The 26,395-nt window shown below is 50.8% G+C and overlaps 1 protein-coding gene across 13 annotated transcripts in view; it reads left to right on the top strand.

Annotated features, from left to right (window-relative positions):
* Positions 1-26,395, top strand: part of SLC39A11 (solute carrier family 39 member 11) — a 395,845-nt gene that overhangs the window by 69,072 nt on the left and 300,378 nt on the right. For 3 of the 13 annotated variants that reach the window (XM_082707643.1, XM_082707642.1, XM_082707637.1), the window contains 2 exons: positions 8,886-9,004; positions 13,839-13,877. In XM_082707643.1, the coding sequence (XP_082563769.1) occupies positions 8,897-9,004; positions 13,839-13,877 (147 nt within the window). In that variant the 5' untranslated portion in view covers positions 8,886-8,896. Of the gene's footprint in view, positions 1-5,356; positions 7,016-7,817; positions 7,913-8,885; positions 9,005-13,838; positions 13,878-19,789; positions 19,845-26,395 lie in introns of those variants that run through there. The other 10 variants (XM_082707639.1, XM_082707648.1, XM_082707647.1 and 7 more) reach the window with 10 other exon arrangements.

Here is a 26,395-nt window from a genome sequence, read left to right as displayed (position 1 = left end):
CGACTGTGCCACCCAGGCGCCCCAAGAACTCCTGCATTTTGAGATCTCACCCCACATTGCAGGAAGCCTATTAAAATGTTCCCACATTCCACATTCAGTATGTTCTTTCCCCCATAGAATGATCAGGAAGATTTTTTAAAAATTTTGCCTTTGAAATCATTTGGCTCTAAGCTTATTTAATTTATGATTGGCTGTGGTTTCTTGGCCATTATCATGCATACTTAGGAATTCTCCTGAAGTGAGAAAAGCTAAGCTTCGGATTGTGTTTTGAATGTAATTAAATTTTTATGAACACCAAAGTCAACAATTAACAAAGTTTTATAGACATTTAGTTAAACACTTATTAGTTTAAATTTCTAGGGTTTTTTTTTTTTTTCTTATTGAACTCAAAATCCAGTATTGGATTTTTTTTTTTAAAGATTTATTTATTTATTTATTTGACAGAGAGAAATCACAAGTAGTCGGATAGGCAGGCAGAGAGAGAGAGAGAGGGAAGCAGGCTCCCTGCCGAGCAGAGAGCCCGACGCGGGACTCGATCCCAGGACCCTGAGATCATGACCCGAGCCGAAGGCAGCGGCTTAACCCACTGAGCCACCCAGGCGCCCCCAGTATTGGATTTTAATCATGTCCTCAGCCCCTGGAAAACTTGGCGACCTCAGATATTGGGCCACGGACTTCTGATTGTTGAGATGGGCCTGCTTTTCCCTTGCCTTGTCCTTCCTTCCGACAAGAATGAAATGTCTCCTTGCCAAATCCCAGGTTTCCCAACAGGGAGTCCAACCCCTCTTTCCAGTCTCCTGGGACTGCTGTCCCCTCCCCAGGCTGGCTTACACCCGCACCTTTGGCTCGCACCTCTGCTTTCCCTCCATCCTGAACATCCTGGGTCTGAATCTGTGGACTTTTTTTTTTTTTTTTTTTTTTCTGAATAACCAATCCTGGCCCAATTTCCCAGTTTTGACCTTGTGGCCTTCCTCCGTCTGGCCCTGCCACCCCAGTGCTTGTGGCAGGGCCAGCGTCACGGGTGTGAGACCTGCACGGTTTTGAGGAGTTCCTCACTCAGAAAGGCTCTGCACTTGATCTACTGGCTCGCTATCACCATCCTGGGATTTCCTAATGATTTTATCTCTGAGCTTGGGTTTTGTAAGCAAAGTCTAGTTGGGCACTGAAGTCTGAGCGGAGGAAAGATACATAAGAAAAGAAGGGCTTTATTAAGTAGTACTTTAACAAATTTTTATTATTTTTTAAAAGAGGTTCTATTAATTTATCTGAGAGGGAGAGAGAGAGAGAGAGAGCACGAGTTGAGTGAGGGGCAGAGGGAGAAGCAGACTCCCCACTGAGCAGAGAGCCCGATACGGGGCTCAGTCCCAGGACCCTGGGATCATGACCTGAGCTGAAGGCAGGTGCCACACCTACTGAGCCAACCAGGTTCCCCCAGTACTTAAAAAAAAAAAAAAGATTTATTTATTTACTTTCGAGAGGGGGCAAGAGAGCACAGTGGGGAGGGACAGAAGGAGAGAGAGAAAATCTCAAGCTGACTCCACGCTGAGTGTAGCCCGACATGGGGCTCGATCTCATGACCCTGAGATCACGACCTGAACTGAAATCGAGAGTCAGACGCCCAACCGACGCAACATGCCCCAGTTAGTACTTCGGAGGGCATGTTGAAGAAGTAGCTTCCCATTTGCATTTTGTGCCAGGTCCCACAAATTATATAGTCTGTCTGTCCTAGTCACGGTGGTGGACAGGGGTCGAGTGTGGGTCCTGATGGTTCCCGGGGCCGCTAGAGAAAGGGACCAGTGAAACTGGATGCTTCCAAGCACACGGGGGTGTGTTGGTTTCCCTGGGTTGCTGAAGCAGAGTACTGAAAACCTAGTTGCTGAAAACACCACAAGTGCGTCATCTTCCAATCCCGGATGTCAGAAGTGCTAAAATCAAGGTCTTGGCAGGGCTGTTCTCCTTGGGGGGGGCTCCAGGGGACAATCTGTTTCCTTGTCTTTCCGGCTTCCAGATGCCATCGGCATCTCTTGGTCTGACCTCAGCTCATGTCCCCACGCCTCTTTCCTCTTTCCCCCCCCGATGGGGACTGCTGCGATGACACTGGACCCACCCTGATAACCCGGGATAAATCTCCCCACCTCAGGAGTCTTCCTTCACTCAATCACAGCCGCAAAGACCCTTCCTCTGTGGGAGGTCTCTCTTCACAAGTTTCAGGGATGAGGACGTGGACATCTTTGTGGGGTCACTGTCCTGCCTGCTGGAAAAAGCTATTTGCTTTCTAGATGAAATCTCCAACCGCACCCAGGGCATGTCAGGTTTTGTGGGTTCTGACGTGCATGAAATTTTAAGGGTTCTCTTTAGAGGAAAAAAAATAGAGGGGCGCCTGGGTGGCTCAGTGGGTTAGAGCCTCTGCTTTCGGCTCAGGTCATGATCCTAGGGTCCTGGGATCCAGCCCTGCATTGGGCTCTGCTTGGCAGGGAGCCTGCTTCCCCCTCTCTCTGTCTCTGCCTGCCTCTCTGCCTACTTGTGAACTCTGCCTGTCAAATAAATAAAATCTTAAAAAAAATAGAAATGTTGGTACCAAAATGATTCTGACTTTAGTATGAGGAAGAAAGCACAAGGTCTTAGATTGAGGTCCTTTTCTTCGGAGGCCGCTGGGCAGGTACCAGCACTGACATGTGCCCTAGTCTCCTCGCCGCCTCGAACACTCCCCACTCCCAGCAACCTAGGTGCTCAGTTGATCTTGGAGGACCAGGGCGCCCCAGAGTGCCTGGCCCAGAAATAGCCATCTTGTAAAGGCAGGCAGACAGGAAGGAGGGAGACAGGGCCAAGGGATAATCCTTCAGGCTGCCATGGTGGGTGCTGGGCTGGGTGTTGGGGGCTCTGCTCCAATCACTGCCTCAGGATGGGGGAGCTGGGGCTGGGAGCAGTTGGGGTAACTGTGCAAGGAAACTCACACGCCAAGCTGGGATCCCTCCTAGGCTGTCAGGTTCCAAAGCCTGTCCTTAGCAGCTCTAGGACCTCTGTAAGAAATACCGAGATCTCAGACAAGGGAGGGAGGGAGGAGCGAGGGTGGAGGGTGGAGGTGGGGGAGGGGCAAGGGGCGAGAAGGCAGGGGAGAGAGAGACAGACCCAGGACCCGCTGGGCAGCTGCTGCCACTGCCCTCCCCTCCCCTCCATCCCACCCCCGTGCTCCGAGGGGTTGGTGCTGCCCGCTTGCTTACCCAGATAAGCCCCAGTGATTCCCCTGGAAAGGGCCACCCTTCCACTGCCCTGGGGTTCCTTTGCTGACTGTCAAGATCAGTTAGTTTTCTGGCCTTTCGGCCTTTGGGAGACCAGCCGTCCTTGCCTGCCTAACACGCTGCCCCCCTTTCATTAGTGCCTTCTCTGGCCTGTTCTTCTTCACACCCCCCTTTCTCCCCCCCTGCCCCACTTATGGAGGCTGGAGGGCACCTTGCTCTTTGGGGAGAGACTAAGGAAGGGCAGGGGGGTGGCTGGAGGGAAGAGCGGGTGTGCTTGGCTTTAAGGAAACAACATTCCCGTCTGTCCCCACTCTGAGCACTTCTTCCCATGAGGGAGGGTGAGAAAGCCAGGCAGTTTGCATGTCTGGGTCAGAGTGTGTGTGTGTGTGTGTGTGTGTGTGTGTGTGTATGCAGGGTCATTGAGAGAAAGGAGGGAAATGGTGGGATTTGTCCCTTGTGGCTTTGCCTCCGAGCCTGAGGCCCGCCGGGGGCTCTGCTGACCAGGGCGTTCAGTCCGTGAACCCTGTATGTCCCATGCACAGAGACAGAGCACCGTCTCTGCCATCAGCTGGGCTCCGAGTTCTACACCACTCTGTCAACCTGAGGTCACTACAGAGCTTTCCTGAGCCTCAGTCTCCTCATCTGTAAAATGGAGCATCTCCGCCCATTCGGGCTGCTGAGACAAGATGCCACAAACACATGGTGGCGCATACAGTCACAGTTCTGGAAGCTGGAAGTCCCAGATCAGGGTGTCCACGTGGTGGGCTGAAGGGGCCTCTCCTGGGTCACCGACTTCTCATGTGTCTTCACATGGCGGAAGGGGTGAGGGAGCTCTCTGGGGTCGTCTTTGGAAGGGTACCTATCCCACGGAGGAGGGCTCCACCCATGAAATTCACCTGTTGCAGCCCCGGCCCCCAGGAAGGGTGCATTTGGGGATAGAGGTTTTCAGAGATGGTCCGGCTTAAATGAAGCCATAAGGGTGGGGTCCTCAAGCGACAGGATTGGTGGCCTGATAAGAAAGAAGAGGAAGGGAGAGAGATCTCTCTTTCTCCACTCGAGGACAGTGAGAAGACCGCTGTCTGCAAGCCAGGAAGACAGCTCTCACCAAGGACCAGATCTGCACCTTGATCTTGGACCAATCCTGGCCTTCTGCTTCTAGAATGTGAGAACGTAAATCCTTCCTGTGGAAGGATTGTGGTTGGACAGCTGAGTCTGAGAATCTCCTGAGGGAACAGAGCATCTGGCAGTCACCAGGCCACCTTCTTTCCCGACACAGTGTGCGCAGGTGGGGCCATCATCGGCGTGGGTGGCCGCCTGTTGCTGGACAGAAGCCGGCTCCTATGGGATCCCCTGCTCTGTGGCCACTGTGACAATGAACAGTTTTTCTGAACAGCTTACCCTCTGGTAGGTTCATGAGCTACCATATGGGATGCCCGGCTAAATCAGGATTTCTGGTAAACAACAAATATGAAATACGTGTTTAGCCTGAGTATGTCCCAAATATCGCCCGGGACCCACTGACACGAAAGCACTCTTTGTCGTTTATCTGAAATTCAAATTGAACAGGGCACCCTGTTTTCATTTTTGGCTCAATCCAGAAGTTCCACCCTCTGGTCTTTCTATAGAGTGCCTGGAGAGCAAAGCCCTTGACCTGCAGCTGTGGTTCTCAGAGAGGGGTTCCCAGGACCACAGCGTTAGCAAATCCTAGTTCTGAACAGAAAATCTCTGTCTCCACCCAGACCTCCAGAACCAGAACCTCAGCGAGGTTTTGACATTGTTGCTGGGGATGCTGATGGGAGCTATAGTTTGAGGGCCATTGACCCCGAGAAGGATGCTAATAGTAGAAAGTTCCAGCCCCCCCCCCCCCCCCCAACACGTCCTGTTCTGCTGCTCACTCAGGGCCTCAGAATCAGCCGCCAAGTGCAGTGACAAATGATGTCGGGGGACGTTACAAGGCGCTCTCTCCGGGATTTCTGGGACTTCATAGGAGTCTGCGGAGTCTTCTGCCTGCTGAATTTCTCTGCTTGGCCTCCGGGCTTTCTTCTACCCGCCCCACCTGTTCCGGAGCCTGCAGAGGGCTGTGAACCAGAGAATTTATTCTTCAGGCTGGATCCGCCAGTCGCGGCGGGTGGGCGGGGCCTGGTGGCTGGAGGGACACGTGTGCGGGGAGGGAAGCAGGAAGTGACTCCGGGAGTGGAGCCGGCGAGCCTGCGGCTGCGGGGCTGATGGAAGTGGAGTGGGGGCTTGAGAGGGCACCGTAGTGAGTCAGCTTTTTCTCCCTTCAGCGCCTTGGTTGGGCTGGAGGCCCGGGGTCTGGGGCCAGCAGGAGAGCGTGGGACTCGGAAGGGCAAAAGGGAGTTTGGAAGGGGGCGACCCCCGGGGTCGAGGAGGGGGTCGGAGGAGAAGCAGGGCGGCTGTGGCAGGTGGCCGAGGAGGGGAAGGCTGCCCGGTGCCCCCTCTGACCCTGGCCAGGGTCCGCTGAAGGGTGTGGACCAGCCTGCCTTTGACAGTGGCTCACCAAATCCCCTTTGTTCAGTGCTTCCTGGTGGGCATGGGCCCCCCCTCCCCCTGTCCCCAGCCCTGGGAGCAAGGTGGCTACAGTCCGGCCCCTCTGCACCCCCTCCCGCTCCTTCTGGGGGTTCAGCATGGCCTCTAGAACTTGACTGGGAATCTGGGGACGGTGCAGCAGGCCCGAGCTTGTGCATGGCTGACCCTTCCCTGGGTCCGTGGTCCGAGGACCACACTTTGAGCAGTGAGGTGTCAGAGAACTTTCCTGCAGTCCCATGGGCCCAAACCCGAGTCCCGTTGCCGGATTCCCCTCGTGGAGTCGGGGCGTGTATGTGTGGAGTTGCACCGGGTGCTGTTCCCACCTCGGCAACATCACCAACATCCTGAAGCTCTTGGAAGGAGGGCAACAGGTTGCGAGGGAGAGAACATGGAGAAATCCCGTATGGGGCAGGGGTCCCTCCTGCGTGTCCCTAGCAGAATGTGTACACAGGTGGAGAGGTGTTGGCATCTTTAAAGGTGGGGAGGACAGGGAATCATCCTCCCTCTCGCAGATTAATCAAGGTTTGTCTGTTAACATCCGGCTCACACGGAGGTCTGAGCCCCGTCGCAGAAGCTGATTTGGAGGGGCTGCGACTGGCTCTCTTGTTCTCAAGGTGCTACTGGGCAACCTGTTTGAGAAAACTTCCTTCTCTTGGGACTCCGCGTCAGCCTGACCAGTCCCTCCCTTGTAGGGCAGGAGAACTCACTTTCAAAGCTCTGGGTCTCTGTTGACCATTGCTTTCCAGAGCAACAAGTGTGAGAAACACTCATGGAACTTGAAAAAAATGCAGATTCTGATTGAGCAAGTCACGGACTGTCCGGTCAGGGGCCTGAGATCCTGCATTTCCCGAGGCGGGGTACGAACTCAGGTCACCCTTCTAATAGTGAGAATTCAAAATAGCAAATGGAAGAAACTTCTCCCCAGAGGCATGGGCTGGCGTTATTGTTGATAAATACTGTGATTCTTGGGATAGAAAAGATGTGCCTGGCCTTGCTGTGCCTTTTCCTTACGTCTTAGGGGCTCAGGTAAATGGAGACAGGCTCGCGTAGTGCTTTCCCTCCCATAGGCCCCCAGAGCTCTCTTGTGGGCTGGCCCATAACCCCCACGTTGACTTTGGCCTGTTGGCAAATGGAAAGTGCTTCCCTTCTTCTGTTCTGTTAAAAGGCACATTCAATACTGGAAAAAAAAAAAAAAAAAGTTGTTTTTCTGTTACGACCTGTCTTGGATGGTAAGTACTAAGAGTATGATAGCTATATGCCTTTCTTTGTCAATGCTGTTTCCGGTTTTATCCACAAGCAGCTAGAAGTAGAATGTTGTATCATGATCTAGTCCTGGTTTACAAACAAACACGACCACTCTTGTTACGGTGACACGTAACAAGATGAAGCATGTAGATCGGCGGGTTTTTAAAAAAAAATATGTATTTTTTTCCTTATTTGGTATAGTCACCGTCCTGCGTTTTATTCAGGCACAGTCCGAACCCATAGAGGGTGTTTCCCTTAGAGGCTTCCTGGCTTCAGAGCTGAGCCTGGGCTCCTCTGGGCTCACCTGGGTTTGCTGAGTTTCACAGCCTTACCAGGTTGGAATCCGAGCTGTGCTGCCCAGCCTCTTTGGCATGAGGCCCCCCCAATCCCCGGTCCCCGGCCCCGTCCACCCTCTGCCACAGTTTCTTTGTAGGGTCAACAGAGTCAGTTTCTTTAGCTCTTAAGCTGCCAGCCCAGGGTTGGCCTGAGAGTGCTGGGACCTGGCAGGGCTGAGCCCACTGGGGATGTGTCCAGCTCCATGGGTGCTGGAAGACCAGTGGGCTGCTGAATGAGCCCTTTGAGATGATGAGGCCCTGAGCCCTGATGTTTGTGTACCAGAACACAGCGCTCTTCAACAGATAGGTTTCCCTGCCCTGTAACTTTCCACAGCCAGAGTCTGATCCCCTATCATGTCAGAGCTAGAATTGAAAACGTGCTAAAGCCTAGAGGAGGTTCTCTGGGCAAAACCAAGAAGAAAGTACTTCCCTTTCTTTCCTTGGTGAGCAGTGGTGTAAGTTCCATGTCGGCAGTGGTGTGCTTAGTTGACGGGGAAATGCCACGTATGGCTCCGTCTCCTTGTCCTTGCTGAGTGTCCCGTCCAGGTAAGCTGGCCCTTTTCGATACAGCAAGTATTTTTTCAATGCCAGGAAGCCCGATTTTGCAGGGGTGCCAAGTGTGAAAAGGCATCTTCCCTGTTCTTCAGCGAATGCTATCAAAGATGAAGGAGGCAAGCCCAGACAAAGAAGGCCCCGCAGATGGGCGGTGGGGTGGGAGCGGAGGGGGTCTGGAAAGCATGGAGTCCACGTTGGCACCAGGCGGGCGGCAGGACATGCCCTAGGTCCACAGACTGCAGAGAGGGAAGGAGGGCAGCCTTCTGGGAGGGAACCAGGTGAAGAGTGGCTTGGAGCCAGGACCCTCTGGGACTTGTGGAGGGCACCATTAAGGACTCGGCCGAGGGAGAGTACAGTACCCGCACAGGGGGTAGTTGTTGAAAGGTCGGTGGGCTGGTTGGGTGACAGTTGGTGCCACTGCCCTTGGCAAGTCATAGGGGAGCTGCAGCGGGATCCTTCATGGGGAGCCATTGAAGGCTTGGTCAGGACTTAGGAGGGAGAGCCTTAAGAGGACATCCGAGTTGGTTGCCTGTATTCGGAGGAGCGTGAGCCCATGCTGGACAAGCGCAGCTAGAGCAGGCAGAATGTGCTGGAAGGCTGTAATCAGACCCTCCTGAGCTCTGTTCCTCCCAGCTAAGGAATCCACATTCTGGGAACTGCTTCTCTTTGGAACTGTGTTCGAAGGCTCTGACCTCTTCCGTGGGCTCCCCTGGCATCTCCCTAAGTACCCCTAGGTCTGTGCTTTCAGGGTTGGGTGATTTCTGACTCTTGGTGGGCCTGGATGAAGAGGCTGGGCCTGAGCCCGGTCATGGACGCCCTTGAGGGATGGCGTGGCCGAGAGGTGCATCGCAATGACCCAGACGACAGGCCCGCCCAGGTGGAGGGTGTTGGGCTCCCTAGCGCGTGGGGGCGTCCCTGCAAGAGTCTGCCGGTGGCTGACCATCTCCTGCCCCTCTGCACACAGCCGTCTCCAGCATGCTGCAAGGCCACAGCTCTGTGCTCCAGGCGCTCCTGGGAACCTTCTTCACATGGGGTCTGACGGCAGCCGGGGCAGCTCTCGTGTTCGTGTTCTCTAGTGGACAGGTGAGTCGCCTTGCTTCGGGTCTGAGGTTTTGGGGGGCAGTTTGTGCGAGCTGGAAAACCACAACCGTGGGCGGCTGGCCCCCCCCTTCATGCCCCTGGCCATGCCCCCCAGCGCAGGAGGTGTTTGTTTGTTCTCTGGCCTGGCTTCTCCTCCTCTCCCTACTAGGCCAGGAGAGCAGGTGTCTGCTGCTGCTCCCCTCCTGGTGTGAAGGGACTAGGAAGGGTTGTCACGTTATTAGGCTCCCTTGGCCCCGGCATGGTTTCTAGCTTCTGGCAAGTCTCCCTCAGGCCTGGCGCAGGTGCTCAGCTCGGTTGTTGGGCCGCCCTGCCCTGTGTCCTTGAGCTGGCTGGACCGTTGGTAGACCCTTGGAGGAAGGAAGGGTACCTGTTCCCCGTCTCATTTATCTCATCTTTTCATTCCCTCCCTGACCCCCTTTGGGATAGATACAGACTCATCTCCCCACGCCTCCCCACCCCCACCCCTGCACAACTTCTACCCCTCCCCCAGCACCCGCACTCACCCTTGTGCCTGCATGCCTCACCCCCTGCATACACCCCCTCACCCCCGCGTGCCCCTATATCCTGTCCCTCCCCCTCCCCTACACTTGCCTACGTACCCCACACATACTATATTCCCACCCGTCCACATGCACACCCCATGTCCTCCGTATGTCCCCCACCCCGTACATCCCATATACCCTCACGTCCCCCACACACATATCTCACAGCCCCTGCACTCTCCCCTCATCCCCCACAATGCACGCCACGCACCCCACCCCGCTGCTCCACAACCCCCGCCGCCCCCCTCACCTGCCTGAGATTCTTTTCCTTTCTCCAGCCCTGACTCCCTGGGGCCATAGGCCTCGGGCATCCGAGCATCTGTGTCTGGAGGAAGGCAAACTGCCTGCACCGTGCGGCGGGCAGCCTTAGACATTGCCGAGTGATAAGCGAGTAAGGGATTTAAGATCCATTTAAACATGCCGTGAGCCGGATCTGGAAACGAAAACACAGTGACACAGTGTAGGAAGTTGGCAAGCCCGACGGTCTTGTGTTAGAGACCAGTAAGACAGGTATTTGATGTCACGTACGATCCAACATCTCCCCACCCCCACCTCCACCCCCGCCCCACCGCTCTCCTCCGTGGGAGGTCCGGAGCCTGTCAGACACAGAACCGGGGCACCCAGCCTGGATCCCCTGCTTGCTGTTGACAGGTGGTGAAAGCTTTGGAAAGCCGATCCCTGAGTGAGAAACACCCAGGAGGCAGAGGGGAGGGCTCCGGGTCACGTGTCCCTCTTCCTCCTTCACGACAGCCCATGCCAGCTTTACTGGGGTCCCTTCTTTGTGCCCTTCTAGGGCAGAGCAGCCCATAGTTGTATCTTCCCCCGTTATTTTCACCAAAGCGAGGCCTGAGCCGCCCTGGACGGGGCTGCCCTTGGAGGGCTGGGGGAACCGCAGCTGCGCGGTGGGTGTGTGGGGCCCCCGCCAGTGCTGGGGGGGCTCTTCCGGAGGGACGAGGTGCCTTCCCTTCTTCACAGAGGTGCTCCCATTCCCTTTGGAGCCTCAGAGCCCCTAGTTTGTCTCGTGTTAGTGTAACCACCGAGATCAGGAGGAGTTGCTGAAAACTTCTGCGTGCAGGTGTTCCCAAGACCACCACCACGTTCGGTGGCTCCCTAGAAGGGTCCATGCCCCTCAGCTTGTCGTCCTATTCATGGCTAAGATTTAATGCTGGAAGGAAGTGAAGTTGCCCAAGCAGGAGAAAGAGACAGGCGGGGTCTGGGGAAATCGGTGCGCAGGCTTCCGATGCTCCCTCCCTCCGGCGAGGGGCCCCTGCCGTCTCCTTCCCCCAGCAACAAAACTGCAGCAGCACGTGCGGGATGTGTCCACCCAGGGCACCTTCGAGAGCCTCAGTCTCCAAGGACTCTGCTGGGAGCTGGTCACGATGGCGCTGTAGGCTGGGGTGGGCCACGTTAACCCTTTCTGCACAGGAAGTGGGCGTGAGGCTTGCTGCTGGGAGACAGGAGCCCACAGAGGTGTGCTCTGACGCCCTGAGCACACCTGTGCTTTCATTCGGCTAAGGGGGGCTGCCGCAATGACCCCGTGTGCTAGTAGACGTGCACACCCTGCCCACCGCTGCTGCTCTCCAAAGCTTCACTCAAAATTGGCTTTTAATTGTAGGAAGCTTGTAAAGAATGGAAAAGCTTAAAGAAAAAATACAGAAATTTCTTTTTTTTTTTTTTAACTTTTTTTTTTTTTTAATTTTATTTATTTATTTGACAGAAATCACAAGTAGATGGAGAGGCAGGCAGAGAGAGAGAGAGAGAGAGAGGGAAGCAGGCTCCCTGCCAAGCAGAGAGCCCGATGCGGGACTCGATTCCAGGACCCCGAGATCATGACCTGAGCCGAAGGCAGCGGCTTAACCCACTGAGCCACCCAGGCGCCCCAGAAATTTCTTTTTGAATTTATTTTTATTTATTGTCTATTAGTTTCTGAGGTAGAATTTAGGGATGCCTCAGTGGCACGGAACACCCAGGGCTCGTTACGTCCTGTGCTCTCCTTCATGCCCGTCACCGGGTTACCCCACCCCGCAGTTGGAGCTCCCTCCGGCAGCCCTCAGCCTGTGCCCTGGAGTTAGGAGTCTAGGTTTGCCTCCTTCTCAGTTTTCATCTTATTTAATTTTTTCCATCCCTTTGCACCCCTTCCCCTATGTTCATGTTTTGTTTCTTAAATTCCACAGATGGGTGAAATCATTTGTCTTTCTATGACTGACTTATTTCACTTAGCAGTTTACCCTTTAGTTCCACTCATGTTGTTGCAAATGGCAAGATTTCATTCTTTTTGATGGCTGAGTAATATTCCATAGCGTTTATAGCTATAATGACACACACACACACACACACACACACACCCCTCCCTCCCTCCCCACATCTTCTTTATTTCTTCATCTGTCAGTGGACATCTGGGCTCTTTCCGTAGTTTGGCTATTGTGGACATTACTGCTATAAACAATAAACAGTTAAAAAAGTTTCTGATTCCACTTCCCAGGAAAAAAAACAAAAACAAACTGAATCTTTTTTGTTCAGATTTGTTCAGTTATATTTGAGTATATGCAAATTTATGCCTGTTTCTTTACATGATAGGGATCAAATTGTATGTAATGTTTTATAACCAGTTTTCCTCACTTGATATCATAAGCATTCGTCCTGCACCACTAAATGGCTTTTTGATGCCTTCGATTATTTTGATCACTTGGGTTACTTACCTGGCTGTGTCACATTCTGTCATAAGGCTCCAGTGTCATTTAACCATTCCTCGACTGTTGGACAATTAGGTTATGTCCTTTTTTCTTGATTTTTTTTTTTTTTAGAAATACCTTTTTGATGAACATAAACCTTTGAGCATGTACCTGATGAGTTTCTTGAAATAAATGTCTACAAGTGGAAGAAAGGCTTTAGTGACATTTAAGAAAGTATAATTTTTCTCCTTTCAGGATCCAGATGAATGAATGCTGGTCGAATAATGTTCCCTGGCGTCTTTATTAGATCTGTCTGGTTTCATTAAATTATTGGGTCGGGCCAGCTTTGCTTCTGTCATGGCGCGCCGAGAGAAGACTGTCCTTTGTACGGCTGCCTGGTGTCAGACCCTTCCGTGCACCCCGCGGCCACTCAGAGGTGGGAGCGGGCTGAGCCAGTGCTCCTCGCTACCCAGCTTCATTGGGAGGCTCAAAGAATGGGGCCTTCAACTGCCCAGCCTGCCTGTAACGTGTCCATGTGGCTATAGATGATACCCCTAACTTAGACTATTAAATTAAATGTTTTTCAATTGAGATATAAAATGCATATAGAAAAGTGCATATTTCTCAGCTTGGCGATTGTTCCCAGCTTCCTGTGAAACTAGTACACAAGAACTGGAACAGTAGTGGCCCACCACAGCAGCCTGTCAGGCTCCTTTCCAGTCCCTACCCCCCAACTCTACGTTCCACTGTAAGGACAGCCCCTCTCCTGATCTCTGACAGCAGAGATCAGTTTTCTGTGTGCTTCTACATCGTATAAATGGAGCAGTCATACGGCGTATGGGCTCTTCTGTGTCTGGCTGGTTCCACTCTGTTTAGTTTCTGGTTTGCCCTTGCCCCTGCCTGTTGATGGGCCTCATTCATACGTCGTGCATGTTCTCCTTGCCATGTGGCATTCTGTTGTATGACCATGTCCTCGCTGATGGATCCATTCTCCTGTTGGTGGGCATCTGGGTGGCTTCTAGTTTTGGCTCTCCCAAGTACTGCTTGCTGAGAGCTTTTTTGTGCATGTGTTTAGTGAATCCAAGTGTGTATTGCTGTCAGGTGGTGATTTCAGTGCTCAGGAGTGGCCCTGTTGGGTCAGAGCGACACATATGTTCCCTGCTAGTGGTTGCTGCCGGTTCGTTTTCCAACGTGGCTGCACCATTTTGGGCCCCCAGCTGCAGCATGGGAGAGTTCGGGTTGGCCCGCAGGGTCCCCATGAGCACTTGTCAATTTCCATCTTCCAGGCCAGCTACTTGGCTAAAGGTTTATAGTTATGATACACGGGAGAGCCAGGTCAAAGGCAACATATGGGCCAGTGGAAGCCAAGCGTCTCTGAAAAAACACTCTGATGGGCTGTGGGATGGATGGAAGGTTCAAACAATTTTTTTTCCCCCTTGGTTCTTGGCCCATGTTAATAAAGGCTCTGATCCAGGCCTGCAGACAGGTTGGCAACTCAGGCCTGGGCCCGTCTTTATTCATGTAGCTCTCTGAGGTCTTATGGTTTCCTTTTATCCCCAGAAACATCCCTTAGAATCTGAAACATCTTGTTTATATTTTCAGAGGCGGATCTTGGATGGAAGTCTTGGCTTTGCCGCAGGGGTAAGTAACATGTGGTGGGAGCGATGTAAACAAAACAGAGACGTGTTCATTCTGACATTTCTCTGCCAAGGGGGATTTTCTGGGCTCTCCCCGTGTGACCTAGATGCATCTCTGTGGTCTCCAGTCCCCTTCTTATCTCTGCCCCTAATCGCTGGCCTGCTTATTGAATGCCCCCGCCTCTGAGACCATACGGGAGGCTTGCTTTCTTATTAGGCAGCTGTCTCAGGACTTGTGAAATATGATGGTATTCAAGAGGGCCTTATCAGGTTCTCCTTGGTGCTAATGAAATATTCTTTCTTTCCCTTCCCCTGAACAATCCTTTCGTTATTGACCTCTCCAAACATGTGAAAAAAGGTGGAGCAAGTCCCCTGTAGCCATCATTCAGCTTCAGTCATTACTGACTTGCTCACCTCATTTCTTCTGACTTTCCCCCAAAGGGAATGGTTGAATATTCTGTAAAAGCAAAGGTTGGAATATTCTGTAAAAGCAAATCCAAGACATCATGTAATTCACCTGTAAATTCAATCCACATCTCCAACTGAATGACTTTACTTTTTTTTTTTTAACAACATAATCCTCTTGTCATACTTGTCCAAATTAGCAATTCCTCATTGTAACCTAAGACCCAGTCCATGTTCAGATCGCCTCCATTTTTTTTTCAAAGGGGACATCGAAAATTGTTCTGTTGGAATCGGCATCCGAACAAGAATTTTGCATTGAGTTTTTTGTTATATCTTTTCAGTGTCTTTTATTCTTGAACAATCCCATTTTTTTCCCCACTCCCATAATTGGTTGGAGAAAATGGGTCATTTAGGCCCAAAGAGTATTCCACATTGTGAATTTGGCTGATAGCTCCCTTGGTAGGGGCTGTTTGTCTGGTTCCCTAGCCCCCCGAACTCCTGAGAGCTGGGCATTAGACCCTGGGGTATGGTGACTGCAGAGCCCGTTTTCCAGGCATGAATGTGTCCTGGTGATACCACGTGTTCCAAGTGCGTCCGTCCCACCGGAAGTCACGTAATACGTAGTTTTCTCTTTCAGTTGATTAGGATGTGGTTCCCTTGCCCTGTTTGTACAGTCCGGGAGATCTGGGGTTTCCTGGAGGTCACCTAAGTCAGCAGCCATTGGACTGGGGTCCGTGTACCTTCCAGAGAACACAGAGGCCTTCCGGGTAGAAATCCATTTCCAGGCTCTCGGTGTCCACAGGCCGTCTTCCCTAAAACCGTGCCGCCTGAGGATGCCCCGGGGTCTTGTTCCCCTTACCTGCATTCCCTTACATGTTTGCCCTCCCCTGCTTTACAAAAGAAAGACACAGTCTTCCCTTATTATCTTGTCTCTGGGGGGCAAAATCTCCACGTGTAAGGGGAACCCTTGAAATGTTGGTGCTGGTGTGGAACAAGTGAGGCCTCGCATCTCTGATCCTGGGCATAAGTCCTCCAGTGGTGCAGGCGCTGTCTGGTCCTTTGGCTGTGGCCGTAATCCAGCTGTTAGCAGAGAGATCCTTAAAAGTCGTTTTCTACGATGGCCCACTCTGGGATGGGGGCCTGTAATTTGGGTAAAATTCGGAGAGCAAAATGACAGTATTGTAACAAAGCGTCTATTTTTTTCCCATCCTCTTCTTTCTGTGAACACATTTTCTTTTTGCTTACATTTAAAAAAGAAAAAGAAGGAGGAAAAGAAAAATAGAAATAAAGTTGATTCCCAGCTCTGTCAGATTCTAGTGATGACCGCTTAATATTTTGTCCGTGGAAACACAGATGAATTGAAAAAAGAAGGAAAAGGCCCCATCCATGAAAATATGCATTTCTAAGAATATTTCACTTTTTAATGCTTAATAATTATAAAACAGTGTATTAAATTTTTGTGGTTAGCAATCTGTTCTGTACTACTTATCTTGTAATGGTAACTCAATCCAGGAAATTGTTGCTTAAGCAGTTAGAGCCCTAGGCTCACATGGATTTTCCTAAAAATTACATTATATTGCAAAGAAGTAGGATAAAGCAATCAATAATAGACTTTCTAGTATAAAATATAAGTTGCTTTAGGAGGAAATTCTGTGGGGAAATGGAATTTAAACATAAGTCTAGGAGAAAAAGCAGTGATGGAGGTCTTTGGACTTTTGAAGAAGGGCTTGCTTGTGCATTTTTGTGTGTTTAGAATACAGCCTGTGAACAGAACGGTATGTAACACAGGAACGTACAGATTCATTTATACCGATTTTTCGGTGGATAATGGTGGGAACCAAACCCTCTGCTATTTAGATCCCAGTGGATGCATTGAATTGACAGATCAAACAGTTTCATTGAAAGAAACCAGTATTTATAGGCCAGAAATTACATCTTTTGCAACTCTTTAAACTCAGGATGAAAATATTTTTAAATGTCAATTTTAAAAAGAGTGAGGTGGCACCTAGTCTTTAAAAATTCTCAGAGAGGTTACATACATACAGAGTTTGACAAACTCTGTTCTGTGCTGTCTTTCTGCTTTTGACTAAGCATTTATGTCTCCTGTTCTAGTTTGATCTTTTCTTTCTTCCTTCCTTTCCTTTTTTTTTTTTTTAAGATTTTATTTATTTATTTACAGACAGAGAGATCACAAGTAGGCAGAGAGGCAGGCAGAGAGAGAGGGGGAAGCAGGCTTCCACTGTGCAGAGAGCCCGATATGGAGCTCAATTCCAGGACCCTGAGATCATTACCTGAGCAGAAGGCAGAGGCTTTAACCTGCTGAGCTACCTAGGCACCCTCTTTTTTTTTTTTTTTTTTTTTAAATAAGATTTTATGTATTTATTTGAGATAGAGCAAGAGAGCACAGGCAGGGGAGTGGTCGGTGGAGAGAGAACCAGGATCATGAACTGAGCCGAAGGCAGATGCCCAACCGACTGAGCCACCCAGGCACCCCTCTATTTTGTTCTTTGAGGACAAAAGCCACTGTAAGATTTGCCTAGCAAAACCCCCAAACCGAACTGAAACAAGAAACAAACAAGCAAAAGCAGAGGACAGTAGTCTTTGGGACATGTCAGAATGACTTCGGTAGCATGAAACAAACATTTAAGATGAAATCATCAGACCACTGTATTGTGGTCATTTAAGTATGAGGATCCAAAACAAAATAGTTTTACTTCTGATTTTTAATGTAGTTGGTTAAAAAAAAAAGAGAGAGAGATTCTAAAAATTACCCGTGTGTGTGTGTGCACTGCTGCTGCTTCTCCTTCTCCTTCTTAAGAAAATAGCATTTACTTTTCTGAAATTGACCTTGAGCTAGTTCCATAAGAGGAGCTCCTGGAGGGTCATCAGATACATGGAGCAGAGTAAAAGCATGATGTGGGAGACAGTTGAGGCTCAAACACAGGAAACTTCAGTGGCTTTGGTGACGAGTAGTGATCTCTCATAAATGGTTCCCCCAACTAAGGAAAAGGCAGTAGAGCTTCTCAGAGCCCTGGGGGCTTGAGCCATAATCATGGAATAATTTATAGTGAATATGGCCGTTCTGTTAGCTAGGACAGTAGTTCTCTACTGGGAAGTTGTTTTACCCCCTCGGGAACATTTGGCATGTTTGGTTGTCAAAACTGGTATCTAATGGCTAAGGCCCAGGATGGCCCCCACCACAAAGAACTTTCTGGACCGAAGTGTTGGTGGTGCCATGAAGTCCCGGTCTACAGCATTTTGCTGTATCATCTCTAGTCACAGAGTGGAATGTGTAAAAATAAAGATGTACTTAAAGTTAGAAGGAGAAGGAGAAGATCATCCTGTCTCTCTCCTCCTTGCTTCCCAGAGGTCACCACTGTTAGCCCTGAGGAGATCCTTGGAGGACTTTTATCACGCACGTACACAGTACCTGGATAAACGTACCATAGTGCTTGGTATCCTTCAACACAGCTCCGGGACACTTTGAATAAATACCTTGAAAGGGGAAAACTAGCGGGGCGCCTGGGTGGCTCCGTCGGTAAGCGTCTGCCTTCTGCTCAGGTCCTGGGATTGAGCGAGCCCCGCATCAGGCTCCCTTCCTAGGCAGGAGCTCTGCTTCTCCCTCTCCGTCTGCCCCTCCCTGCTTGTGCGTGCTCTCTTTGTCTCTAACAAGTATATAAAATCTTTAAAAAAAATAAATAAATAAAGGGAAAATTAGCCATCAGCCAGTTGCCTGGGATCCATCATACCTGGCGCTGACGGTCCACGTTTTCATGGGCGGCTATGTATACATTTATGTCTGTGTCATGTGTCGCTGAAATACGTCTCTGCTGTAATCCTGGAGTGACGCATCTCTACCATATATAATCGTGTGCCGAGAAAGAAGAGTCCTAAGACGAAGGACATGGCATTTTAAACGTGCTTAGCAGGATACTTCACAGGTGGTTTTTTTCTTGTTAGCGGGGCCTTGGAAGCATTAATCACTTCTCCTTAAATGACTCCTCATAGAATCCATTTGCATTTTTTTTTTTCTTTTCCTCCTGACTCCTTAAATTAGTCTTGAAGTCTTTAATAATCATTGTCTTGTTCTTCTCGGTACCCATGTCTGCCCTTGATTTTTGCCTGAGGTGTGAACTTCATGGGAAGAAATGTTACCACTGGAGGGGAGAAAAAAAGGCAGAAAATGAAACCTAGAGTCTTAAAGCAGGAGAAGATTTTAGGCCATTATAATAGCTAATATTTATCGCACCTTTACTTTTTACAAGGTGCTCTACTGAGCACTTTTCGAAGACCATCTAATTGAATTTTTGTAATGGCTGTGTGAGGCACAGAGCAGGACAGTTACTTACCCCACTTTACAGAGCAGGGGTCAGGCACAGGGAGTGTAAATAAATCATTCTGATCCCAAGATAAGCTCAGTCCGGATTTGAACACACAGTCTGACTTTAGGGTGTCCCCTTGTAAACCACGGTGCCTCCCAGCTGAGGTCCGGTCCAGTTGCCTCCATTTACCAGCAGGAAACAAATCCAGAGAGAGTAAGTGACTTATCCAGAATCGAAAATTGCTAGAGAGGGGCAGAGTGAGGCCCGAACCCAGATGAGAAGTCAGGGGCTGCCAGCATTGAGCCGTGCGACCTTGGGCAAGCTCCTTAGTTTTCCTGGAGCTCAGCTGACTGCTGAGAACTGACATTGGCCTTGATGGTTCGTGGAGGGCTTCTTGGTCCTACATGGTTGAAGGGGCAGGTTCCAGCTCTTATTAGCATGTGTCCTTTGCTTGTGAGGTGATTGCGAAGCATTGTGGTTAGTTTTGGTTCACCTACTCAACCTGTTTTGTGGCAAATTTAACCATGCCATTGAATGTCTTTTTATCTGAGTCACTGTCCCAAAAGATAAACGTTTAGATGAATTTGAAGAGGTCAGGACATCCAGGGTCACCGTTTTAATTTTCTTTGCTCTTTTTTGATGTCTTTTTTTGGCAAGGCTTATATTAACTAGAAATCAGTGTATGTTCTCTCTCAAGGAAGAAACTCTTGTGTGGCATAAATAGGACCAGGAACCTGCAGAAGAGAGAGACAGACTACCAATCAAGAAGCGTACTTGTAGGCACAAAGAGGCAATTTCATATCATTTAATCCCATAGGGAGCCGGGTTCTTACGAAAGACCTGAACTTCTTAAGGAGGTTTTGGCTGAATCTGTTTTTATGCAGCACATGGTGAATAATATTTTCTCCAAATAACTGGCTCCCTGTTGGAAGTTAATGATGCTCTTCTGTGATGGCCTTGGAGTCTGGAGGGATGCCGGTGACCAGCTGTTCTCCATTTCTGTAGAGAAATGGAAATGCAGAATGGACCCATATTGTAGTGTGAGGGATTCAGGGAGGAGACTTCAGGTGGATCCACTGGAAAGGTTTATTGCAGAGTGAACAGTAGAGAGAGAAGAGCCGGGTGTGGGGAGCAGCCGTTGAAGGAGGTCTTCAGAAATCCTAGCTTTCATGTTCCTTTCCCCACAGATCCTGGACTGGTGCCGTCATTGCTTGATACCTTTTCTCTGTCTTCCTGCCTGAAAGGTAGGGAGGCCTGGTATGTCCTAATGGAGATGTTTTTCAGTGTGAGATCTTTTGGACAACATTGAAATGGGCCGGGCCCCCGCCAGTGTAACGTGACACGGCGTTCAGAGGATCACGCAGACGGGCTCCAAGGGGCTCCTGCCAGGAGCGTTGCTCTCTGTTTCTCTGAGCCATGACTTTCCTCTTTATGAGGCTGAGAGGAATGGAGGGCCCCAGTTGACCCACTGGCGATGTCAACCATGCCTGGACCTAGAACACACCCCATTCCAGCATAACTGATTGGACAGACGACTTGGGACATATCAAGGTCATTATCCAAAGTGGAGCTCCTCTCTTAAATGTGCTTTTCAAGATCTGGGGAACTGAGGAGTGCCAGGGCCCCCTCGATGCAGTTCTCTGTAGGTTGTCTGGTTTTGCACGGAGATGCCATGACCCGGGAGGTGATGCTGGCTTGTTTGAGGGCTAAGATTGCCCTTGAGGTTGGTCCTCAGCCACGAAGTGAGGAGGAATACAGGGCTGGTTTGACTGGAATGGGAGCTACTTGGCCTGGGGTCTCACTTGACCAGCTACCAGGTCTCACGGTGTGTGGAGAAAAATGGGGAAGGCTCTTCTCCAACCAGGACTCTTCCCAGCCTCCCTCCACGTTCTTGGCATGGTGGATAAGGGCATCTGCCATTTTTGCCACCCCAGATTCTTGCATAGCGACGCTGCAAGACACGGGTGCTCATGCTCATGGTCAAGGGGTCGGGGCCCTGAAGGTTTGAATGACAGAGCATTTTCTTATTTTTATTATTATTATTATTATTTTTAGGGAGGGAGGTGGGTAGGAAGCAGCAGAGGGAGAGGGAGAGAGAATCTTAAGCAGGCTCCGTGCCCAGTGTGGAGCCCGATGCAGGGCTCGATCTCATGACCCTGAGATTATGACCTGAGCCTAAATCAAGAGTCAGATGCTTCACTGAATGAGCCTCCCAGGTGTTCTGCAAATCGTTCTATTTTTAAAGGACTCAGATGGCTAGTTTACAATGGGAAAACTTATGTGTCTCTGCTGAGAGTTTTTTTTTTTTTTTTTAAGATTTTACTTATTTATTTGACAGAGAGATCACAAGTAGGCAGAGATGCAGGCAGAGAGAGAGGGGGAAGAAGGCTCCCCACTGAGTAGAGAGCCTGATGCGGGCTCCATCCCAGGACCCCGAGATCATGTCCTGAGCCAAAGGCAGAGGCTTAACCCACTGAGCCACCCAGGCACTCTTCCACTGAGTGTTTTTAAACCTTGCCACGCACGGGCAGGAGATGCCGGATACACCACGGCGGACAGGACTGACTTGTGACTCGGTGCTCCTGGACCCCAAACAGAAGTGGTTCTTCTGGGGACAAGGGCAATATGGTGGCAGCTCTGTCCCCGGGCCCTCCCCTTTTCTGATGCAACATATGCCCACAGTATGAGGGCCTTCCTTCCCAGTGCCTCCTGACCTTGATCTGACATTGGAAAAAAGCCCAGCCCTGCTGCAGGAAGAGGGGTGGCCAGGTGAGGGAGGAAGAGAGGAGAAAGGGGAGGAAAGCACTCAGGAAGGACACGGACCATCACTGTTATTAGTATTGTGCTTTTTCTTTTCAATTTCATGCTTCAGATTTCCAATGTCATTAGACATAGTGTGGGGGAGGCAATGATATACATTACCTTCTGCTACAGTGATGGAAAGTAATAGCACAGCGTTTGGGTGAAGGAGTGTATTGTCTCCTCTGCTAAGGAGCTGGCCTGAGGCCTGTCCGGAGGCCCCTGAATGGTTGCTTGGATTCCCCAGCTTCCCCGCCTTCCCCTGTGCATCCTCGGGCGCCCCCTCTTGGCCTGGGAACTCCTGTGTCCCCCTTATCCCCTGGCCTTCTCCTTGGGGAATACCTGTTCCCCTTGGTCTGGGGCAACCTTCCCTGTTCCCATGAAGGGGGAAGTGAGAGTGGGTGTAAATGAGCAGATTAGAAAGGGCCTAACAAATAGCATGGAGGACAAGGGGAGTTAGAGAGGAGACAGGAGTTGGGGGAAATTGGAAGGGGAGGTGAACCACGAGAGACTGTGGACTCTGAAAAACAATCTGAGGGGTTTGAAGCGGCCGGGGGGGGGGGTTGGGAGGTTGGGGGAACCAGGTGGTGGGTATTAGGGAGGGCACGGATTGCATGGAGCACGGGGTGTGGTGCAAAAACAATGAATACTGTTATGCTGAAAATATATATATTAAAAAAAAATGGGGGATTTGAGGGGCGTCTGGGTGGCTCAGTGGGTTAAAGCCTCTGCCTTCGGCTCAGGTCATGATCCCGGGGTCCTGGGATCGAGCCCCGCATTGGGCTCTCTGCTCGGCAGGGAGCCTGCTTCCTCCTCTGTCTCTCTCTGCCTGCCTCTCTGCTTACTTGTGATCTGTCAAATAAATAAGTAAAATCTTTAAAAAAAGTGGGGGAGGCTTTGAGATTTAGTGTCAGAAGTCAGATGTGAGGGCCCCAAAGAGTCAGTGCTCCCTGGTAAATGTATACTAGGTATTCCTTCAAAATGATTTCTCATTTTCCTTTCCTTCCTTCCTTCTCTTCCTCCCTTCCGTCTGTTCCGTCCGTCCGTCCGTCCTTCCTTCCTCCCTTCCTGGCCAAGTGCTGGGAGACGGTGTGTGTCTTTAAGGAAGTTACGATCCAGTGGAGAGGTGGGTGCGCTGCCTGTTTTTCTAAGTAGAGATTTATTGGAACCCAGGCATGCTTGTTAGTTCGCATTGTCTATGGTGGCTTGTGCACTGTAATGGCAGAGTACGGCTATATTGCCTGCAAGGCCTACAGTATTTACTATGTGTCCCTTTACAGAAGTTTGCTGACGCCCGGTTTAGTGTTGATCATGGGGTTTTCTGAGGCCTGGTTGCAGCGCCAGCAGCCCGAGCAGGTGTCCACAGCTCTGCCACAGCAGGGCCCAGGCTGGTGATCTCAGAACGTTCCTGAGCAGGTGATTTCCTGGGGGAGCTGGGTTTTGTCGGCGGGTGGGAAGGCGGGGCAGAGGGGAGTTTTCCCCAAGGGGGTCTGGCCTTGGCTCTTGAAATCCATGCCACGGTTGCTCCTTTGCTGGGGTGGGCCTTTGAAGAATCTTCAAGGGGCGGCTGTGCAGAGAAGCACGGGGAATTATGTGGGCCCATCTCCTTGTCACATAAGGCACACTGTGTCAAGACAGATGGGCAAGGACAAAAGTGTGCAATTTGAGATTGTGAGCTAAAATGAGGTTTCCCAGCTCCAGTCAGCCTCAAGCTGCCAACTGTCCTCAGCATCCGTGGTCTAGCAGAGTGAGCTAACTTGGCCTCACGTGCTGGGCAGTTCAGTTCCAAGGAGCTCTCGCTTTGGCTTTGGAGAAACTCCCTTCGTTCTGATGCAGTGGCTCCCCTTGGGCAGCATGATAGAAGCATCTGGAAAAATTTTAAAAAGCCCCAGTGCCCCAGACACACCCTGGATGAATAATATATCCAAATCTCTGGGGCTGGGCTGAGGCTTTCAGTTTCTTGAGCTTATTGGGATTGCTTGTACAGCCTGCTCCGAGGGCCCCTGTTCTAATGGGGACCACTGTGAAAGGAAGGATGCGCTGGTGTTTGGAAGCAGCAGACCCTCTTTAGAGGTTCCAAGTAGCTAAGAGTCCATCGGAGCCCATGCGTGGGGCTGGGGCTCTGGTTAGAGGGGGCACTGGGTGTGGAGGATGGGAGCCTCAGAACCCAGATTGGGGAGCCTGGCAGGGGAGGCTGCTTCCTCTGGTCCCCAGCTGTAGATCTGTCTGCCGCAGGCTGCTGTGGTGGCCCGGCCCATACTTGGCTCTCATCTTGGCTCCCAAGGCTGGTTGATTTTGTTACCATCATCCTGGGTTGGGAGGGGATAGGTGTCCTCAGAGCTACCTTTCCCAGTAGGTCAGGTGACCCTGCCCGCTGCCAGCTGGGGACTCGGGCTCTTCCTCCAGGCTCCTTGGCACGTGCAGAAGAAGGATGCAGGGCTGGATCCTTGCTGCTTGGAGAACTTGAGCGTGATGCACAGTCCTCATTAGATCGCACGCTGTGTCTGAAAAATCTCGGTACTGGCAGGGCCTTCTGGGAGTCAGCTCAGGCAACCCTGTGCCATCAGACAGGGAAATGTTTCACCAAATCCAGACAGCTGGTGGGAGTGTAGCTTGTTCCCCAAGACTTTTATGAGGCGAGTTCCACTTTTTTTTTTTTTTTGGTAACCTAATTGAGTGTTTAGCTAGCTTGTTAGAAACTTATCCAAGCTAAATGTCTTCTGCTACAATTTAAATAAGAGAAAGTCACTGACAATCATTTTTCATAGACATCCTAGTACAAATCACATTACAAAGCATTTGCTGAGGGTCAGCTCTTTTGCAAGATATTCTGAGTACAAGGGATCAAAGTTAATATTGGTTAAGTCTTGTCCTTTAGCCTCTGCCTGCCAAGACCAAATCCCGACACATGTTATTAACACAAATGCTTTGTGGAAAGCCTTCCATGGGATGGTTCATGATTGCTTTGGGCGGGGGGGCTTGCTTGCAAGAAGGGAGAAGAGCCAGTCATCTGAGCATTGAGAAGGGCCTCTGCAGTTTTAGAGATGGCCCAGGCATGTGTTCTGTTTGCAGAATAACCATTAATTTTCTTCCTTCCTTGGGGAGTGGCTGCTTGGAAGGTGGGAGCAGGGAGAGGACTGTCTTCAGGCCAATCCGCCCACCCGTTAGCCAGCGGCTACTGTATGGAAGACATTGGGGGGGACTGTAAAGAAGCACAATGCAGGCCTTCCCCTGGAGGGGCGGTTGGCTGCGTTCCTGTCACCCTGAGAAGGGACAGCATGTGGTTGTGCGAAGGTCACGTGCACAAGGTGATGCGAAGCCTAGGGCCCGGAGGTTACTTCTAGTTGGGGAATTAGGGAGGACTTCTTCAGGGATGAAACTCAGGTTGAAAAAAATAGGCAGAGCTTGGGGATGGGAACAGAGCAGGGGAAGGAAATGAATTCCACAGCGTATTGGAAGCACAGCCGTGGAAAACATAGAGCTGTTGAAGGCATGGCGATTGCTTTGTTCGGAAGGTGATAGCTGGAAGGTAGGTTGGGGCTGCATGGAAGGGAGTCTGTGCTCTGTTCTCTAGTTTTTTTTTTAATTAAGATTTTATCGGGGCGCCTGGGTGGCTCAGTGGGTCAAAGCCTCTGCCTTTGGCTCAGCTCATGATCTCAGGGTCCTGGGATCGAGCCCTGCATCGGGCTCTCTGCTCAGCAGAGAGCCTGCTTCCTCCTCTCTCTGCCTGCCTCTCTGCCTACTTGTGATCTGTCTGTCAAATAAATAAATAAAATCTTAAAAAAAAAAAAGATTTTATTTATTTACCTGAGAGAGAGAGCACAAGCAGGGGGAGCAGCAGAGGGAGAGGGAGAAGCAGACTGCCCACTGAGCAGGGGGCCTGACATGGGGTTCCATTCAAGGACTGCCGGGATCATGAGTGAAGCCAAAGGCAAACGCTCTACCAACTCAGGTGCCCCTGAGCTCTGTTGTCTCGGTTGATGGGGAGACCCTAGAGGTTTTTGAGAGGGTGAGAGAACCAGAGTTGTACTTTCAGGAAGTACATTCTGATGGTAGCAGAGGGCATAGCCGCAGGGCGTGTGCAGGGAGAGGCCATCGTGGATAGGCAGATCGGAGGCAGATTGGAGGTGGATCGGAGGCTCTCACATTACTTTAGGTGATGCCTGGACGGACTCCTTAGCACCTTCAGTCAGACAGAGGCAGGGAAGTTAGGAAAGAAGAGAGCAAAGGCTAGTTCCACTGGAAAACTGAGAGGACCCGGCAGCCCTCTGATTGCACAGGCAGCCAGAGAGGTTCAAGCCCATCACAGCTACTGTGCTACTCCCCCTGGGGCTGTTGGAGAGTTTGCTGTCACCTTCTGGCTTACGGATTGAGTGAGGGGATCTCTGCCAGAAACAGGGAACTGGAGTTTACATTGGGCCTTTCTCATTTGAGTGGGTTTGTACCTTGGAATCTGTGTGGCAGGGTGGTCTCCATGGCAACCAGACACCTACAGCTAGTCATACTGATGGTGATGCGTCCTTTTGCTCCCTCTGGTTTTGACTGAGAGTAACTGAGACCCTGCACATGGTGTCTTCAACAGGAAAGGCTCCTCCTGAGCAGGAGAAATCCAGAGACCGTGCTGGAATCCCCAGGGATCTAGGCTCCTTTTTCTGCTCAGTGCTTTGCCCCACAGGGAGACCTTTGTCTTTCTGGCCCAAGGTAGCTGCTGGAGCTCAGGTCATCACATCTGCCCTCCAGATGGTAGTGGGAGGGAGATTCCCTGCAGGTCTTGCCTGACAGGTCCACTTGCAGCTCATCAGCCAGAACTTATTAGAAGACTCCATCCTGCTGCCAGGAAGGCTAGGATACATGGTCTTTCAGCTGTGCTGCAGTGTGCCCCACTGAGCGGTGGGACTCTGTTCCTGAAGGAGGGGGGAGAATGGGAACTGGAGCAGGCAATTAGCACTCTTGTCTATACAACCCATTGTGGAGAGAACTTTGAGCCCTAATGCTA

This window comes from Mustela nivalis, assembly GCF_964662115.1.
Source record: "Mustela nivalis genome assembly, chromosome: 17".
In the NCBI taxonomy this organism is placed as follows: Eukaryota; Metazoa; Chordata; class Mammalia; order Carnivora; family Mustelidae; genus Mustela; species Mustela nivalis.
Note: the sequence above shows the minus strand (reverse complement) of the source record. Positions and strands in the feature narration are given on the sequence as shown.